At 48.3% G+C, this 17884-nt stretch overlaps 6 protein-coding genes across 6 annotated transcripts; 4 read left to right on the top strand and 2 right to left on the bottom strand.

Moving 5' to 3' along the window:
* Positions 1 to 25: 25 nt before the first annotated feature.
* N7496_001151 (uncharacterized protein) lies at positions 26 to 1854 on the top strand (the record flags this gene model as incomplete). Its single annotated transcript, XM_056694082.1, has 4 exons — positions 26 to 278; positions 343 to 445; positions 523 to 1236; positions 1290 to 1854. 4 exons carry the CDS (start codon positions 26 to 28, stop codon positions 1852 to 1854), a joined length of 1635 nt encoding a protein of 544 aa, XP_056560811.1.
* A 1562-nt stretch (positions 1855 to 3416) lies between these two features.
* N7496_001150 (uncharacterized protein) lies at positions 3417 to 3773 on the top strand (the record flags this gene model as incomplete). Its single annotated transcript, XM_056694081.1, has 1 exon — positions 3417 to 3773. One exon carries the CDS (start codon positions 3417 to 3419, stop codon positions 3771 to 3773), a length of 357 nt encoding a protein of 118 aa, XP_056560810.1.
* Positions 3774 to 6077: 2304 nt separating this feature from the next.
* On the top strand, positions 6078 to 10415 carry N7496_001149 (NACHT domain protein; the record flags this gene model as incomplete). Its single annotated transcript, XM_056694080.1, has 1 exon — positions 6078 to 10415. The coding sequence occupies one exon, from the start codon at positions 6078 to 6080 to the stop codon at positions 10413 to 10415; it is 4338 nt and encodes a 1445-aa protein (XP_056560809.1).
* Positions 10416 to 10569: 154 nt separating this feature from the next.
* Positions 10570 to 12326, bottom strand: N7496_001148 (putative beta-galactosidase; the record flags this gene model as incomplete). The annotated part of the gene is made up of 2 exons (XM_056694079.1): positions 10570 to 11954; positions 12014 to 12326. 2 exons carry the CDS (start codon positions 12324 to 12326, stop codon positions 10570 to 10572), a joined length of 1698 nt encoding a protein of 565 aa, XP_056560808.1.
* A 568-nt stretch (positions 12327 to 12894) lies between these two features.
* Positions 12895 to 14790, top strand: N7496_001147 (sugar porter family MFS transporter; the record flags this gene model as incomplete). Its single annotated transcript, XM_056694078.1, has 5 exons — positions 12895 to 13177; positions 13233 to 13313; positions 13377 to 13867; positions 13920 to 14314; positions 14367 to 14790. The coding sequence occupies 5 exons, from the start codon at positions 12895 to 12897 to the stop codon at positions 14788 to 14790; spliced, it is 1674 nt and encodes a 557-aa protein (XP_056560807.1).
* A 25-nt stretch (positions 14791 to 14815) lies between these two features.
* Positions 14816 to 15862, bottom strand: N7496_001146 (fungal specific transcription factor domain-containing protein; the record flags this gene model as incomplete). Its single annotated transcript, XM_056694077.1, has 1 exon — positions 14816 to 15862. The coding sequence occupies one exon, from the start codon at positions 15860 to 15862 to the stop codon at positions 14816 to 14818; it is 1047 nt and encodes a 348-aa protein (XP_056560806.1).
* Positions 15863 to 17884: the final 2022 nt, after the last annotated feature.

Here is a 17884-nt window from a genome sequence, read left to right as displayed (position 1 = left end):
TCTTGTCCAGAAAGACATTATAAGCATGTGTGACAAAATCGAGCAACAGCAGCCCGAAGCTCCAGGCACGGAGCTTTTGATCCTTCAAGATCACTTAGCCCTTTCTCAATACAAATACGTCACCCGCGGCCAGGAGCGCGTATTGCTTGTCCCACAGCCATCCATCGATGACCAGAACGACCCTTTGCTATGGCCACGATGGAAAAAGTGGCTTACATTCAGCAATGGCCTTCTTTACGCCTTCCTTGGGTCTGTCACCGGGCCTATGATGGCTGGAGGTATGCAACCAGGTCCCATTCTTCCTTCATTACTTTAAACCAAGCCCCCTAATCTATTGCATAGGAATGATCCAGCTCGCAACTTTCTTCAAACGACCCTTCTCCGATATTGCCTACAGTAATGGAGCTACGTTGATTTGTCAAGGCTTCGGCACGCTATTTTGGTTGTAAGCATCTCTGATTGCCTATTAACATAGGCAAAGGATTCATCTGAATATACACTGACAATTACTTGATGTGAAAGACCTATAGCAGTCAAAATCGGCCGCCGTCCAGTTTATCTCACATCGAATCTTCTTATGGGTGTCGCCTGTGTCTGGTTGGCGATTGCGTCCCAGGAACGCTTTACAAATTTTGTGGTTGCTCGAGCTTTCCTCGGGCTCTTCGAAGCGCCTATTGAAGCGATAGTTCCCAGCACAGTGGCCGATATTTTCCACCTCCATGAACGCGGGGAGAAGATAGCTGTCTATGGACTATCGGTGCTTGGCGGTAACGAGCTTGGCCCACTGGCATCCGCGTACATCATCCAGGGGTTGAGCATGCGGTGGGCGTTTTACATCGTTGCGATGTTTATCGGTGCCAGTCTGATAGCGATGTTTTTTCTCATGCCAGAAACAGCATTCAATGGGTCTCGTCCCAAGATCGTCCCTATTATTGCCGAAGAAACCGACATGATCAATAACCGTGAAGGCAAACTGTCTTACGAACATCTTGAAGGAGTGTCCTCTGTCCCCGCAGCGCAACTGGAATCGCAATTTCCAGCTATTGAGAGGCGACCATACGTGTCGGAACTCTTCCGAATTAGCATCAATCATGAAGTCTCTCTGTGGGCCATCTTCCAGCGGCCATTTATATTGATGATTTATCCGACTGTTCTCTGGTCGAGTCTCGCGTATGGCATGAGTCTGAGCTGGAATGTCATTCTAGGGTGCCTCGTCGCTCAGCTGTTTTCAGTGCAGTAAGTTTGGGCTTTCTCCACGTCGAAACACTGCTAACAAATTCTCTCTGTAGACCCTACAATTTTGACTCCGGTGCGCAGGGACTCACTTTTGTTTCACCGCTTCTTGGATCTCTCGTCGGGACATATCTCTGTGGTCCTCTCGCTGATCGGACGGCTACGTGGTTCACAATCCGTAATAAAGGAGTCCGTGAACCCGAAATGCGCCTCCCTACTTGCATCATTGCGGCCATTCTCACATTCCTAGGGGCTCTTCTCTCTGGCCTAACCTACCACTATAAAACTCACTGGGCCGGCCCGATTGTGGGGTTCGGAGTGTTATCTGCTGGTGCTCAGATGGGTGCCACCCTCGCCATTTCCTACAGCTTGGATTGCCATAAGGAATTTTCCGCAGAAATCATGGTGACTATATCCTGTCTCAAGTCAGGTGTTGCCTGGATATGGACATGGTGTATCAACAACTGGGTTTCAAGTGCCGGTCTTTTAACGGTGTTTATGACCCTCGCGGCTATCAATGTGGGTATCTATATGCTGGCATTTATCTTTCACTTTTACGGGAAGAAGATTCGCATCTATTTGCAGAAGAAGGATTTCTTACGTACTTCTATTGAGAAGTAGAGCCAGCTTTTGTGACGCTTGACGCCAAGGAAAATTCAAACAAGCCTTCCTCGAGCCTGATACCCACCTTCAGGCTTGGGGTAATTACCAGATACGTGATTACTTATCTTAGTTGGCGAATGGTCATTTAATCTAAATCCTCAGCCCAAAATCTTCTTGGCTACATGATCTTTGGTGGGGGTGTTTTCACACAGATAAGCCAGATGCCACACAATCGTGTGGGACGATCAAGTGGCAAAAGAAATAATGCTTCCAGATATAGGAGCCCCGAAGAGTCGAAATCTCGTGACAGTTTGAATGAAGGATATGAACTAATTCGGATGTTCCATATGGTTGGGAGAGCTAGTTGATATGGAATGTAAGCTGCCATCCACGCAACTCTGATCGAGTAGGTCGGATGCATTCCTCATACCTACATTTTACAAACATTATCTGCCAAGCCTTCGGAGCCTGCTAGGAGCATCGCCTATAGCCGGGCTTTATAGCAACTAGTCTATTTCAGGATTTTCCACCCGGCAACCTGGTGAATGGAAGAGCCTTCATTTTTTATTATTGGGGTTACCCTCTAGGCACTCAGAGTACCCCATAATGAGGTATAAGACTAAGAAAAGTGCCTATTCCATATATGATATAGGTCTCTATCGAATACACTCTTACAAGAAGCTATAACGTAGCGAATGGATGAAAGACACGGGATCCGGCACGGTACTGACATGTAGCAACCAGGGTTTTAAGAAACCGTTAAGAGGGTAATGTGGGATGCCTTTCAAGTTCGATAAAGAGATTAGAGGCTACTGAAAAAGCTCGAAAGTCTTCAAGAGTTTTCCCACGGCCGTTCATGCAAACGGTTGGGCTGAGACCAGATTAGCTTATTTGACTATCCGGGTCGCTCGCGATCCGCGTAATCTAGTGGCTTCTAGAAGTACGAGAGTTCACTAGTCGAACACTGCGACACTTCTCCCTTTCGTAATTATTGTAAACTAGGTGTCCGAAAGCTATGTTAAAGACTCCGGAACGATATCTACGCCTCCAAAAGCCGCGTGGCGACCTCCTTGGCTAATATGCGACTAGCCAAGAGAAAGACCCAGCAACCATCAGCTACAAAACTTGGCATCGGACACTCAACTACCAAAACCGCCATCCCGCTTACATATTTCTTATTTAATTACAGTGACAGCACCCATACACAATTCCAACGGGCTATTCAATTTCATAAGCATTCGAATGATGTTATTCGCCCACTCACCAGACAATAAAACGTCTTAACCAGACTCGCTTTGATCAAGGTAAGCCCTGCCAAATCAATTGAGAATCGATGACTAGCTTGAGAGCGTTAACTAACAGGAGTGATAACAGGTTCCTCAGAATGGACACAATGTCAGTTCCTCGGGAACTATACGAGTTACTGGGAATGCAACTGTGACGATTTACATGGACTGGGCCATATCGGTGTTGGAGGAACCTACGGCCTTGTAAGTTTCATTCTATATTAAACCCAGCCCATCAGCATTTTCTCGATTGCGAACCCCTGGGCTCTACGTCAATACTGACATCACAAAAAGATGGCAAATGCGGTCACTTCGACTGGTGACCCTCTTTTCTTCCTCCATCACGCTTGGCTGGATCGAGCCTGGTGGAAATGGCAGCTGCAAGACAAAAAGAATCGCTTGTATCAAATGGGAGGATCTAACATGGAAAGAGACGTGCTAGTTTCAGCACTTGGCCTGTCGCAGCCCAACATCTACACAACCAATTATAATGGTGACGATGGAGGCAACCAAACAACATTGAACGATGTGCTTTATACGCACGATCTCCGAGCCAACGTGACTGTCGGAGATGTAATGGATCTTAACGGACCGACAATTTGTGCGGAATATGTCGATGACGGTGTTTTCAACTACACCCGTGGTTGGTGAGAAGGACCTGAATAAATGTGGCTTGTGAGCTTTAGATCGCACTGGTTACAAGGAGAATGGGAAATAGACTACATAGACATAGAACGGAGGGAAATAAATCTTGTCGGTAATTCAATCATGCCTGTTCCAGAAAGATTTACGACCGCACAAGGTGGCATAAATCATGCTGTATTTTCAATTTCGAACCCTATACCAAGAATTAGCCGTCTGCTGCCTTTGAGATTGCCTAGAAGGCAACATCACGTTAGACTGGATACTTCACTAAATCTCGATGTCACGAAAACTGGATATTCCCCATTGTTCGCGACTCATACCCACGGTTACTATATGAGAAATTAGTCATGTACGTGCCCATGAGGGGGTCCTAAAATGTAGAAGAAGCGAAGCAAATGTTTCCCATTAAAGTAAGGTGCAAATTGTAATAAATAGTTGCATGCTCTGTGAAATACTCCCTGTGCCTGTGCTCATAGTGTCTTGAAGAAGTGAGAACAAGATAGATTCTCCGGAAGTTCGGAGGTGATGGAATGACAGGGAACCTGATTGGCTTTGCAAGAAAAGAGATTGGTAAATCGAGATAGTGGTTGGCTGGACCGATTGAAATTTATACACCCTTCTCCTGCTGCGGCCTTCACCATCTCAAAGTTGACGTTTCCAAAGGTGGCCGCATCTAATGCGCAGTTTGAAGACCCTCGATAAAGCTGGAATGCGAGATTGTGACCTCTCCTGTAAACAGCTTTCTTTCTTTCAGCATGGATGAGTTGACGATATCTGAGGAATGGAAAATAAAATTGTGCCCCGGACTGGATTTCAAAATTTCCTAACCCTGGGTAGCAAACTCATGATCTTATGTGTCATACCTAATATTATTTGCTGTTGCAGATGGACCACGTTCAAAACGATCAAATTCAAAAAAAAACAGATGTGCATTTTCGAGGAACAAGAAAAAAAAGAACGAAACAGAAAGCATAGCACCTTGCACCCACACCTCATCGCGTTGCTCTGTCATAATCCCGTCACATTTTTATCCCTGTACATCTTGCCATCAACCCGCTTTCTTGCTCTTCTTGGTCCTCAACTTCATCAACAGATATACCATACGATAAGAGCTACAAACAAACAAGAAATCGAGGCCCACATTCCTCCAGCCATCAGACTGTGAGTTCAAATTAACCCTGGACAGGTAATCGGCCCCTGATTTGTACTCACACACCTTCGAGTTAAAGTTGGCATCTGGGTTCGTCAGGTTGGCTAATTTGCCGCATGAGGTTACCTCCAAGTAAGACTTCAGGTACTTAGCGCACGTTTGATTTCCTGGGGTATCGAAGGTAGCGAACTCGCTTTCAGTGCAGTCAACCGTAGCATCCCAAATGTTGAAAGTCATGATAGACCCTATGAGGTACGTGAAAGGGTTGAGGTAGTATATCAAGTAGCGCCAGAATTCTTGGATTTGGGCTTAAGGAACCATGACTCCACAAAAGGACATCAAAACAACGAGAACAAAAGGATTGGTAATTGCAGCAAAGATGGGGTCAGGCAGAAATGAATTGACCAATGCCAGTATAAATGAATTCGTACAATGACAATTAAAGCATAAACGTGGGCGGATTTGACTGATTTCTTCTTTCCTTAATTTTTACCTAAATCGATTAATAAGGGGTATTAAAAGGGGTGTCAAAGGAGGTAGATCTTTCTCTATATCAAAAGTAAGATCCTCAGTAAGGGCACTTTGCCCTCGATACTAGTATATAAGAAGGATGTATATCAATCGAATAGAAAACTGCATAAAATAGAATAAAATACATGATTGATTCATTCATTTCCACCTAATTAACCGGGTACCCCCTCTACCTACTATAACCCGCCCGGTGCTACAGGCATCTAACTTTTAATTAAATAACCAATCATCCATGACCTCCTCTCGCAATCTCTTCTTCTTTCCTTGCTCATGCTCGGTTGTTTCGTCGGAATGCTACTACGTTGGTTGATGTCTGTCTCTCCGTAACCAAGCTGTGACACACAACTCAGACTTAGCAGAATTCGCAGATTATTACGAATTCTACTTGCCATACCTAGAATCTGCGAAGCGATAATAGTGATGGGGTTTGAAGCTAGGCATTAGCTGGATACCATGATGGAGACTACTAAACGAATTATCTAAGTTTGATGAGAGGTCGAAAAAAGGCCCAACGTGGCTCGGGCCGGGCCCCGCTGAGCCAAACATAATCAAAGCTGAGGGGTCGCCGTGGGGTATTTCACAACATCACAACATCTTCCATTCCACGTCTACGAACAGGGGCTCCCACCATGGCCATTCCGCCCACAAATCAGATAGACGACAAACTCTCCTCCCTTTGGCACGCCGCATGCACTGACTACGCCAATGAAACCGGGACTATGCTCGGCGATGAGGAACTGCGCAGCCTCCGTGGCCCCGAAGACCTCTCGCGGCAGCTAGACAATGAAAAGAACAATTTCGAGGACTTTCGCGTGAAGCGACGCCCACTCCTTCATGCGATGCAGACTGTGCTCGCCCCCTTTGAGAGTTGGGGCGATCTTATCGCGGGCGCTGCGGCTGCGGCATTCCCACCGGCGTCTTCGATCATGGGGGCGATGTTGCTGCTTGTCCGTGGGGCAAGAAGAGTAAGCGAGGCGTTTGATATGATTATGGATTTGTTTCGCAAGCTAGGCCATTTTGCACTGCGGTTGGACTCGTACAAGGGCGTGCCCCTGAGTGAGGGGATGAAGGTGATTATTGTCAAGGTCTTGGTGAACTTCCTGCGTGTCTGTGCCATGTCACAAAAACTGTTGCGCAAAGGGTCTCTGAAAACTAGACTGTCAAAGTGGGTGAAGAATGCGATCATGGAGGATACGGAGGTTAGTTCGCTCCTAGGCGAGCTGGAGGAGCTGACGAGCCAAGAGCATATGATGGTTTCGGCGCATGGGCTGAAGATCACCCATCAGGCGCTCAGGAATACGGAAGAGTTACTCGAGAGAGATGATCGCAGGCGCGATCAGGAGAAATTAGAGAAGGTAAAGGCTGCCCTACAACCAGTATCCGCGTCGAGCCAGGTTTTCTCGTTCATCAACGAGAATCGTATACCTGGGTCAGGGAGCTGGATAGAGGACATGCTTCGAACATGGTGGCAAGGAACTCGGCCTCTTCTTTGGCTTCATGGAGGTCCTGGAGTGGGCAAGTCACATCTCGCATCCAAAATTATCACGGGCCTTGCAAGTGGAGAGTTCTCTGGCCCTGCCCCTCTGGTGGCGTCTTTCTTCTGCAGGAACAACGACGTTGATCTACGCTCTATCAACAAGGCTTTGCGCACTTTGGCATGGCAGGTTGCCACGCAGAGCCCAAGCTTCGCAACTCAGGTGGAGGAGTTCTGTTTGAAAGAAGACACTGAAAATACCTATATCTTGTGGAGAAAGCTGCTGCTCGAACACCTCGCTGAGATGCCATCAGCAGAGACGTGCTTCGTCATCGATGGTCTCGATGAGGCAGAGCCGGAGGAACTGGATGTCCTTCTTAGCCTACTGGGGAAAACTTTCTCAGAAGGTGACCCGGAGACAAGGCCAACCTTACGAATTGTACTGCTGAGCAGGGACTCGGTGCGCCCCGTGCTCGAAGGACATTCACTGGACTGGATTCCCGATATTGAAGTCGGCAATAATGAGAACAAGGATGATCTTCACGAATATGTCTCTGAAAAACTACGGACGACTAGATTGTTTTGCTCGGCACCTGACCTACGAGAGGAGATTGTCCAGGAGATCAGCCGGGAAGCTGAAGGTCTCTGGGAATGGGCCAATCTGGTCATTAAAGCTGTCCTGCGCTGTCGGACCAAGGAGCAGATTCACAAAGTGATCAAGACTACCCCGCGGGGAATCAGCGCAATGTTAAGCCAAGAGCTACAGCGCTTGAGCAGAGAGCTGTCACTGTCAGACGAAGCGTCCTATGGTGAATACTCCAGCGAGGAAACTGCGACGCAGATTGACCAATTGAATGTCCTTCTCTCTTTCGTGACGCTCGCACAAAAGCCGTTGAAAGTGCAGCAGCTCGATATAATCCTGCAGATCATCTTCAAAGAAGAAGTTTTGAACCTGGAGGATGATATCCGCAGCTCATACTCATCACTCTTTCAAATCCGACATACCGTCAACGAATATAACTCCGAGGAGAATGTTGTGATCCTACGCCATAGCTCATTTTACGAGTATTTCAGGACATTGCGGAACCCCGGGCCGATCCATGTCAATCTGGAACAAACTGAAGCCAACTTCCTATACGTTATCCTTCACACATTCCGAGAGATCCACAAGCCAAAGTGGGACAGAGCCATCGAAGACATGTACCTGCTCAGACCTTATGCTGATAAATTCCTACCCTGGCATTTGATGCGCGCCAATCCTGAAGCGGCAGGGAAGCGACGTGAAGATATTTCAACACTCTTTGAAAATTTGTTCATCGAAGAAGAATATATGACCTGGTTAGTTGAGGTCGAACAAATAAGGAACTATGCCAAGTACTGCTTCTATCCTTCGTCTCGTGTATCGGACACCGGGGAGTTCTGGCTGTATGCCGAAGATCGGATCACTGCAAATAGGAGAGCAGAGTTGGTCCTGAACTGGCTTCTTCCAGAGACGAAACAACGATTCAAAGACAATGCTCGTTCGTCGGAAGAGGCAAGCGACATATGCCCGTTTACGGTGCTCTTCTCCTTCATGGTGAGGAGCTGGTTCCGTCTTTGGCTAGCCCCAGATGAACTCAAAGAGGGAGACGGCTGGCCTGCTGCCCTCCCACGTCTGTTGAAATTATATGCAGCAATGGCGGCCGTGGATAAGGGATCGGACGAAAACGACGAAATCAAAAAACTCCTAGGAATGACCTGGGGCAACACTGACGTGTCCGTAATCATGGACGCCGCTGAGTTACATAAGTTTGAGCACACAGCGATGTGGCATGCCCGAGTCGCTCAGGCGTTACTCATGGAATACCACCATCGAGAAGCGCGTGATCAATTTCACGTCATACTTGACGATACTAGAATGTCTGATACCCTTGCCAAGCAAGCCCTCTCTGTCGTGCATAGGGACTTGGCTCGCGCATGTACTGAGATAGGGAGACACGAGGAGGCATTGAACCATATAGAACTCGCTGAATTAACAAGGCTGTCGAGAGACTATGATCGTTCGGACGAGTATCGAGTGGGTCGATTGCTGAACTTGGCGCAAATGAAGTATCGTGCAAAGCAAAGAGACAGTGCGATCTCCACTGCAAATGAAGCTTGGCAAGAGGAGCTGTCGAGAACGAAGGATGAATGGCGGTATCCAGACATTCTTTCGTTCTTCGATATTTTCCTAGAGCTGCAGCAGCTACATCGTCTTGGGTCCGTTTTAGACTATGCCGCCGAGCTGTTTGAAGAGACCAATTCGGAAAGACCGAGGAACATGAATTTCGCAGACTACATTTTTGAAAGCTTCACCCGACAACCGCACACCATGTACAGGGTGTTTCAGATTGTTTTGAAAGAGGACGATGAGGATCGCCTGGCTCATCTTGAAACGGTTATGAAGAGAATCGATACCGTACCTAAAGAGGATCGTAACATCGCTAACCTGAAATATCTAATTGCAACTGTGCTATTCGACAAAGGACAGTTAGGTCTGGGGGTTCAAGGCTGGTGTCAGGTTCTCACCAACGCCTATCGTCCTGCTAGCACCACTTGGGATGCCGAAAACGATCGCGGGCGCTCACTGGCCCACCTGGTGGAATTGTGCCTGAGCGACGCTGATATCCCTTTCTGTGAGAGTTTCCCGATCATGTTGGAGGCTTCGGCTGAGTCGGGCGATGCCTGCTTGGTTATATCAAGCTGGCTTCGGAACCACGGGGATCTCAACAATGCCAGACATTCTCTACGCGGTCGCGTTAAAGCATGCGTTGCCTTATTATCAGACGATGATGCTACCAACGACGAGAACGCCTTCCTGGCTCTTTTCAAGACGTTTCTGGTCGATCCCGGTAGCGAGGAAGATCTTGGTGCAGCTTTATATTGGATCAGGCAAGACAACGAGCGGTTAATTGAGGGATACTATTACGGCGAGCATGATGCAGGGGAATCGAAAGACGAGGCGGGGCTATTGGACTCGCTGGGCAAAACGAACTTAATAGACGACGGCGAAGACATGAATTCCACCGACAGTCTTCATGCCTTGGACATCTGGTTCACATGCGATCCGTTGACAAGGTGCTCGATATGCGCGCGGGAGATAACAAGTATCCATGGCTGGTACTATTGTCGCTCTTGCTCGTATAAGACCTGCTGCGGAGAGTGCTCCGGCAAATATCGGGGGGTTACCGACAGCTCTGGTCTATCCAAATTTCCTGGTATTTGCGATGATGAACATGATTTCTTCTATACCGGTGGGCCTATTCGAACGGCAGAGCGTGTTCCGGAAGGCATGGTCCCGGCGGTATCTTCAGATGGGGATATGAATGCCATTTGGATTGAGGACTGGAAGGATGGGCTTGTGGAAAAGTGGGAGACTACGGATTTCACCTTCGACGGGGGGTTGTCAGCTTGGTGCATGCGTGTTTTGCCGGAGCCACAGAGGACACGTTGGGCTAAAATGTTCAAAGTTTGAGTTATTAGAGTAGAATGTCTCAAAGGAGAGGTTTCATTTTTGAGGTCTTCGATCAAACGCCAATGCTCTGTGAAGACCAAAAAGCCCCCGCTCTCATCAATATCAAAGGAGCGTCAAACGACTAGTATTGTCGTCACAAGCTACAGAACACACCTCACACATCATCTGCCTCCTCAATCGAGTAAACCTCCAACTCCGCAATCATCGTATTCGCAGGAATGGTCACGCAGATCGGGAAACCCCCATAATCTGGATCCTCATTCGGCATCATAGCAAAGCTACCACTCCGAGTCTCGTCCCCATTCAGAACCCGCAGAGTCCGCAGCTCTCCCGTCTCGGAGTCCACGACCTGTTTCTCCTGGAATCGCAGGAATCCAGTGAACGTACTGGTCGGTGAGAGAGACCGGGCGCGCACTTGGAATCCCCATCCGATCAGGAGGAACCTGGGCCCACCCAAGTGGATGACAATACCCGCACCAGGCCCGGCCTTACCAAAGACGAAACACCTCTCGATGGTGATTTCGTATCCGGCCCAGTGCTTGATGACCGGCTTAGATGGATCGGTGCCGTCGGCAGCGAGCTCGTCAAAGTAGAATCCAATCGAGCTGTCGGGACGCGTCTGGGCATCAAGGATAATCGGGGCAACTGACTTGAGCAGCCCATAGTGCTTGGTAAAGGGATTCGTCGCTGGTTCCAGGGTATCAATGCCAAAGGGCGATACCCCGATGGCCTGGAACGAGCCATAAGCCGTCCATATGCGCCTCACACCGTACTCATCACGCCGCTGCTCGGGGATGAAAAGTGGCTGGTTGCGGTGGCGATACTTTCGGCAGGAACTCGTATAATCATTCAAGTAGATATCGGGCGCAATGAAATCCAGCGAGGGAGCAAACTTCTGCCACACGTCGAGGACGGTGCTTGTGCCACCTCCTGACGGGTAGTCGCCTGGGTAGCCGCCGCCACCGGCAACGATGGGGAAATCATTGTCGCCATCATCACCCACGTAGTTTTGCCAGACGTTGGTGTAAAGGGGGATTGGGTATTCTTGCTTTCCGGCAGTTGCAACTCTGTTGAGATATTTGGCATAGTGGTATGCCATAAACAGTTCGTCTGTGTGGGGACCCTTGCTGAAGACTTCTTCCCATGTACCTTGGGGACTGGTCTGAGCTTTGAAGTGCTTCAAGTTAACCTTGATATCTGCGTGGAGGGAGTCCCAATCTTGTGACAAGAACTGTACCAGATCCTCAGGGACGGGTTCGCTGAACCGCTTCTCAGCCGCAGCAGAGGCATCCCGCGAGTCGCCTAGTAGCCCGGTCTCGTTCTCGACTTGCACCATCACTACAGTCGAATGCTCGCCGTCGACATCCTTGACGTGCTGAAGTAGACGAGAGAATGCCTTTACATCAGCCTTGCATCCTTCTTCATGGAATATAGACAGCACATCCCCGGTCTGGAGGACACCGCCAGCTTTTCGCAGCTTGGCACGAGGGAATCGTCGTGTATCTGTCTTGACCCATGGTGGGACATAGGTAGATATGCCTTGAGGAGTATTAGTAATTGCCAGTCACGCTTTAGGCTAAAGAAGATGATAAGCATACCATTCTTGAAAGACCCAAACCACAGTAGAACTAGGTGCAGCCCATGTTTTCTCGCCCCCAGGATGACCTTGTCCAATTCGGCAAAATTGAACTGATCCTCAACAGGCTCAATGTCCTCCCAAGTAACACAGCCCAAAACAGTGTTGATGTTAGTATCGACCAGCTTCTGCCAGGCAGGTTCCATAAACTCTGCAGAAGTCATCGAAGAGTTCTGCAACTCTGCCGCGAGTGCAAGGAACGGCCGGCCATTGACGACGAGCTGCTGCGTCGTGCCCACATTCCGCAGATGTGGTATTTTCGGAGAGACAGTCATTGCTGAAATAAAATCCAGGTCAGGAATGACAAGGGATGAAAAGAGAGTTACAGTGGTTCTTAATGTACAGTAGTCGAACGGTAATCTCTTATACTCCCGAGCTGCCTTGCCGACCCCTCACGAACCCCCACCATGACGGTGCAAAAGGTGGTACCATACAGTAAAGAAATCACAAGCGGGGTGCCCAATACTGTATACAAATGGAATGTCTCGCGGGAATATCCACGATTGATTGGCAGATAACCCGCAAAAGGTTGTTCAATCGGGTCGACCCCCGCGCGGAGAATCAAAAGAAGACGAGTGGGAATGAACGCCCGCCATTGGCTGATAACCCGCATCCAACCAACCCACGCGCCTCCGCAAATCGCTTTGCCGGATCGGGAAGAAACCCGGGGTAATAGTGGCCTCGTGGATATCCTTGAGCCGGATGGGAAGACCTAGGGTTGGATAGTTTGGCAGGAGTATAAATAGAGGACACCAAGTCAGGGATGGATGGATGTTCTCTTGGTAGACTTCTCATCGTGTTATATAGCGACATCCTGTACTGCAAATTATCTTTGTCTCTACAATGGGGGATAAGAAGGACATTGACATGGTGGAGAGTAAAGTGACACATGCAGAGTTCTCCCCACCTATCGACAATGTCGCTGTGCAGTTCCCTGAGGTCACTTGGTGGAGACACCCTGGCTTGCGGAAGCTATACTTCATGATGCCAATTCTGTTCCTCGGTATGTTCCCCGCAGATCTGAAGAGTGGTCGTGTTCAATGGCTAACATGGCTAGGGGCTTCGACAAACGGATACGATGGCTCTTTATTGAACGGATTGCAGACAATGACCCCCTGGCAGGAATGTAAGTATATACAGAGCTGGAGTGTCATCGTGCGAGAAACTAAATGATCGACCAGACTTTGGCAATCCCAGTGGATCAACGTTGGGCCTCTTCACTGCAATCCAGAATATCGGTGGAGTTTGTGCTTTGTTCTTTGGTGAGAGTCTCTCGGGCCCATAAAGATAGGGCTGATAGGCTAACATCCCATTTTGCATGACAGCTTCATACGTCGCCGACATCTTTGGACGGAAGAAAGGTGTGGCCATTGGATTGGTGGTGCTCTTCGTGGGTACTATCATTCAGGTTGTACCATCGGTCAATTCGAACATGTTTCTTGCGGGCAGATTCTTGGTCGGTCTTGGGTATACTCATCCGTTTGTCCGACTTGAAAAGATGAAGATGACTGACCTTGCCAGATCCAACATAAGCCAAGGCTCTGCACCTCTGTTGATTACCGAGCTTGCTCATCCTCAACATCGTGGTAAGCTTACTACCATGTACAATACATTGTGGTTTGTTGGAGCAATCATCGCAGCTTGGACTGTGTTTGGTACAATCAAGTATACCTCGGAGGCATCATGGAGGATCCCAGTCGGCATGCAAGCAGCCATGCCAGTGATTCAGTTTATTGGCATCTGGTTTCTTCCCGAGAGCCCCCGCTGGCTCTGTGCAAAGGAACGCTCGGAGGAAGCCCTGGCAGTTCTTGTGAAGGTGAGTTCAGCGGGCATTTCTAAATGCCAAAGCCTGTTCTGAACCACTATAGTACCATGCAAATGGAGACAGAGATGATCCTTTCTGCGCCTTCGAGTTCCGTGAGATTCAGCAAACAATCCGAATGGAAAAGCAGAATTCGAACAATGGGTGGCCCGTCTTGGTTCAGACCCCAGGTAATCGCAAGCGACTCCTTCTCATCATCCTCGTCTCTTTCTTCTCGCAATGCTCAGGCAATGGCCTCGTGTCATACTATCTCCACGACATTCTGAATTCGGTCGGCATCGAGGCATCGTACGACCAGTCTATGATCAATGGGGCACTGACCATCTGGTCTTTCTTGGTCGCTATTTGCTGTTCATCTTTCCTAGTAGATGTTCTAGGTCGACGAAAGCTGTTCATGATTGCGGGTGTAGGCATGTTGATCAGCTTCAGTATCTGGACTGGGTATGAGTCCCCCATTGTTCGCGCTTGGGCATCAAAGCTGACCCAATCATAGATGCTCTGCAGCCTATGCTCAGTCCGGTAACAAGGGTGCTGGGAGCGCAGTCATTGCCATGATCTTCCTCTTTTATGGAGTGGCTGGCTTTGCATGGCCAGGTCTCACTGTCGCATATTGTGCCGAGATTCTCCCGTTCGGTATCCGAGCCAAAGGTCTTGCCGTTACGATGGCAATGACTGCGCTGTCGTCAGTCTTCAACCAGTATGTCAATCCGATTGGTCTGGAAGCTCTGCAGTGGAGATTTTACTTTGTTTATATTGCCATCCTCGTGATCGAGTGTGTCTGTATCTGGTTCCTTTTCGTGGAAACGAAAGGTCCGACGCTCGAGGAAATTGCCGCACTTTTCGATGGCGAACAAGCTAATATTGCAGGAAACGAACGGTTGTCAGTTCATCAAGAAGCCAAATCTGCAGAGGCGTGATTTCAATTTTGTTTTATCCTTTGTGTTACATTTCTGGGCGCAAGATCGACAGTGCATCATTTGCAAACTTCCCACGTTCTGCAAGGTCAGAGGTAGCTGGTGCCTCCGTTTCTCCATCGATAGGTAATGCATGCTGCAGAAGAAAATTGACTATCCATCTATCCACGGTATATGTTTTGTCCATTGAGCGCATGCAAACTTTTTGAAATGTAAATAGCCGCTCCATCTGAGATATATTAGCTCTGAACTTCGAATCAGCCTTACAGATCTTCCGGCCTACCATGAGGTCGACTCCCGGCCAGTACGGTTTGAGTTTGAGGAGTATTTCAAAGTTTGAACAAAGCCGATTCCTCGCGTCAAAAATCTCATCATGATTCCCAAATAGCAGGGTATGTAATAGGGCAGCCGATGACACTACAGTCATGTGTGCCACAATGAGGTATACCGCTTCGCAATCCGGGGTCTCGTGGGAGGTCCTCAGTAGATCACTAAACATTGTGGCGTGGTGTTTGCAGCGAGAGGCAAATAGGGCTCGACTGCGGGTCTGAGAGAGTTGAATATCAAAGAAGGGAAAGTATAATAAGGTGGCGTAGTGATGATACCCTAGATGAAGTGCCACAAAGGCCTGTCCCAAGCCCACTACGGAATGCTGTTCCAGGTTGTGGACGGTGAAATGAAGATCTGTTGGAAGTTCTTGCTCAAAATTCTCAAACTCTTGTGCGAGCTCTTGCGTGATCATTTCCGCGTGGTGCTCATTAAGCACTCCATTGGAGAGCTGCTGGTGGAGATCTTGGATTTTACCGAATATCCGGGCCAGTATGACCATATACCCCCAGAGACCTAAACTGGGCTGATCATCCTGACCCATTGATTCCCCTCGTTTTAGAGACCAGAATGTAGTTTCTTGTATTGGCAAGCGATGGTTGTCATCGTGCATTTGTTTGTTCAAGTCCAGGCCTGCAGAAGACCACTGGTCGATCATGTAAAGAGACCACCAAGTTCTCACCTTGATCTCCTGGGTGATAGAGTCTTCTGCGGCCTCTGATAACGGTAAATGGAGGATGTTTGCCATTCGGAACGCAATACCTCCGGTGGGTCAGCCAGATTGTTCTCAAGGATATCTTTTGCAGAGGATCATTTACCAAAGAATAGACCTTCCGATAAAGATTCCCCCTCTGCTCCGCACATATTACCGATCAGGATGCTGGCGTGGATATTGTTGAGACACACGTTATCCACATCCATCTTCAACGTTCTTTTAGCCGTAGAGAAGAAATATTTTGTCTTTTGACGAATCTCCTCGTCGTCAGAGAAGCTTTGGAGAATTAATGAGTAATGTTTTCAGAAATTCCACGTTCTTCGCTTGCTCCAAAGCTTACCGGGCCGCTAGTGCCATGATTCCATATAACACTGCCTTGGGGAATGTGCCATTTCTCACTTGCTCTCTCAGCAGGCCAGGGTGAAACAAAGTGTGTGGCTTGTCATGAATATGGCGTAGGTACAGCCCCACCAGATGGTCTCGAGTATCGACTGTCACATCTTGTGTGATATCATTTGTGGATGACGCCTGGACTGTATTTACTTGTCGTTTTGGTTGAATGCTCCTTCTCGGGAAGTTTTGGGTGTTGACGAAGGAGCACTGTTTCCCGTGTTTGGTGCATTGTTGGCATGATAGCCCCGCCTTCTCTGTCATACATTTACGCTTGCCAATTCTGCATTGTGTGCAAGACTTGGAAATCTTCATGTCGTTGTTATTGTCGGTATGCTTGGGGTTGGACAGATCCTCGGGTTGTTACTTCGGTTGAGCAGCTTAAGGTGACTTGATCACCCAACCGTGGCATTAACCACCCTAAACCGAAAGGGGTAGGGTGCTGGTTAGGTATTTGGTAACAGAGGAACATTGGTATTGTCACTTGAATACTTAGTTACACCGCCGTGGGACAGCTCAACCTGCCCCTTTTCCTCATTTGTTTTGAGTACTTCTTTTCTTCAATCAATCGTTCGTCTGATGATTCCGGTAGTTCTCATTCGTCCACATGCATACTACTGTAGCCTATACCGACTCAGCTCGCTTTGGCAGCTGATTTTAATGTCGGTCCCGGCCACATTGGTGACTTCCCTGAAACGCTAAGTGGCTTGGCATCTGCAAATTGCCATCCACCTCTTAATTACAGTCCAAAGATCGTTAATGACCGTGTAATTGTTCATCCTTTTAGTGGCTTATTTGTAAGTGAGTGGCACTTGCAAGTCGACAGCGAGAAGGTATCTAAGTAAGAAAGAAAGGGGTCGGGTTGAACCGTCTTGTAGTGATGTAACCCAGTATTCAGAGTACTGTACCGAAGTCGCGCTGTCACCCACTTTTACATACAGAATATACATGGCAATTTGGTTTTCCCCACGACATCTCCTTTGGTATACTCTCTGCCTGGGTGGAGTATTCAGGCACCATTTTCTCGTACTAAGCTTCGACCAAGATCAGTTTTGGCCCCAGGAGCGAACGGGAACCCGGGACGATACCGCGAATGGGGCAACAAGAGAAACGGCACTTCAGTGGGGCAGGGCATTCAGGAGGGCAGTGCCATGAACCTGCTAATAAAGAGTAGGGCGGGAAGCCAAAGAACAACATAACTTCTCCAGCCTTCCAAAGCATCCGATTGATCTCCTCTAGACAATGGATTTGCTCCCAAAACCCTTGGGATCCGCCACACCGGACATAGAGGTTCCATTACTGGATATTATCCCAAATGAGGAACCTCAAGATTTTTTCACTTTTGCAGAGCGACATGGCGTTCGAATCCCATTCAACGAACAAATTACACACCAATATCTGGCTGCTATAGTTCAGTCTTGGCTATTTTTCTGCCTTCTTAACGAGCATTTGGGATATATGCCCAAACTCGCTGATATTACCCAAAATCGGCTGGTCGATGGCAAGCCTGTTACTTGCTTATCGCTCAGAACCATCGCGGACTGCCTTTTAGACGATGATTCAAAGAAACGAGTGTGCGGTTATGATGCTTCCAAATGAGCAAATTTGCCCATAATCAGCTGGTCAATATAGAACAGCTGCCAAGTGCCAACACGCCTCCAGTCC

This window comes from Penicillium cataractarum (assembly GCF_028827025.1).
Source record: "Penicillium cataractarum strain IBT 29864 chromosome Unknown utg000001l, whole genome shotgun sequence".
NCBI lineage: Eukaryota > Fungi > Ascomycota > Eurotiomycetes > Eurotiales > Aspergillaceae > Penicillium > Penicillium cataractarum.
Note: the sequence above shows the minus strand (reverse complement) of the source record. Positions and strands in the feature narration are given on the sequence as shown.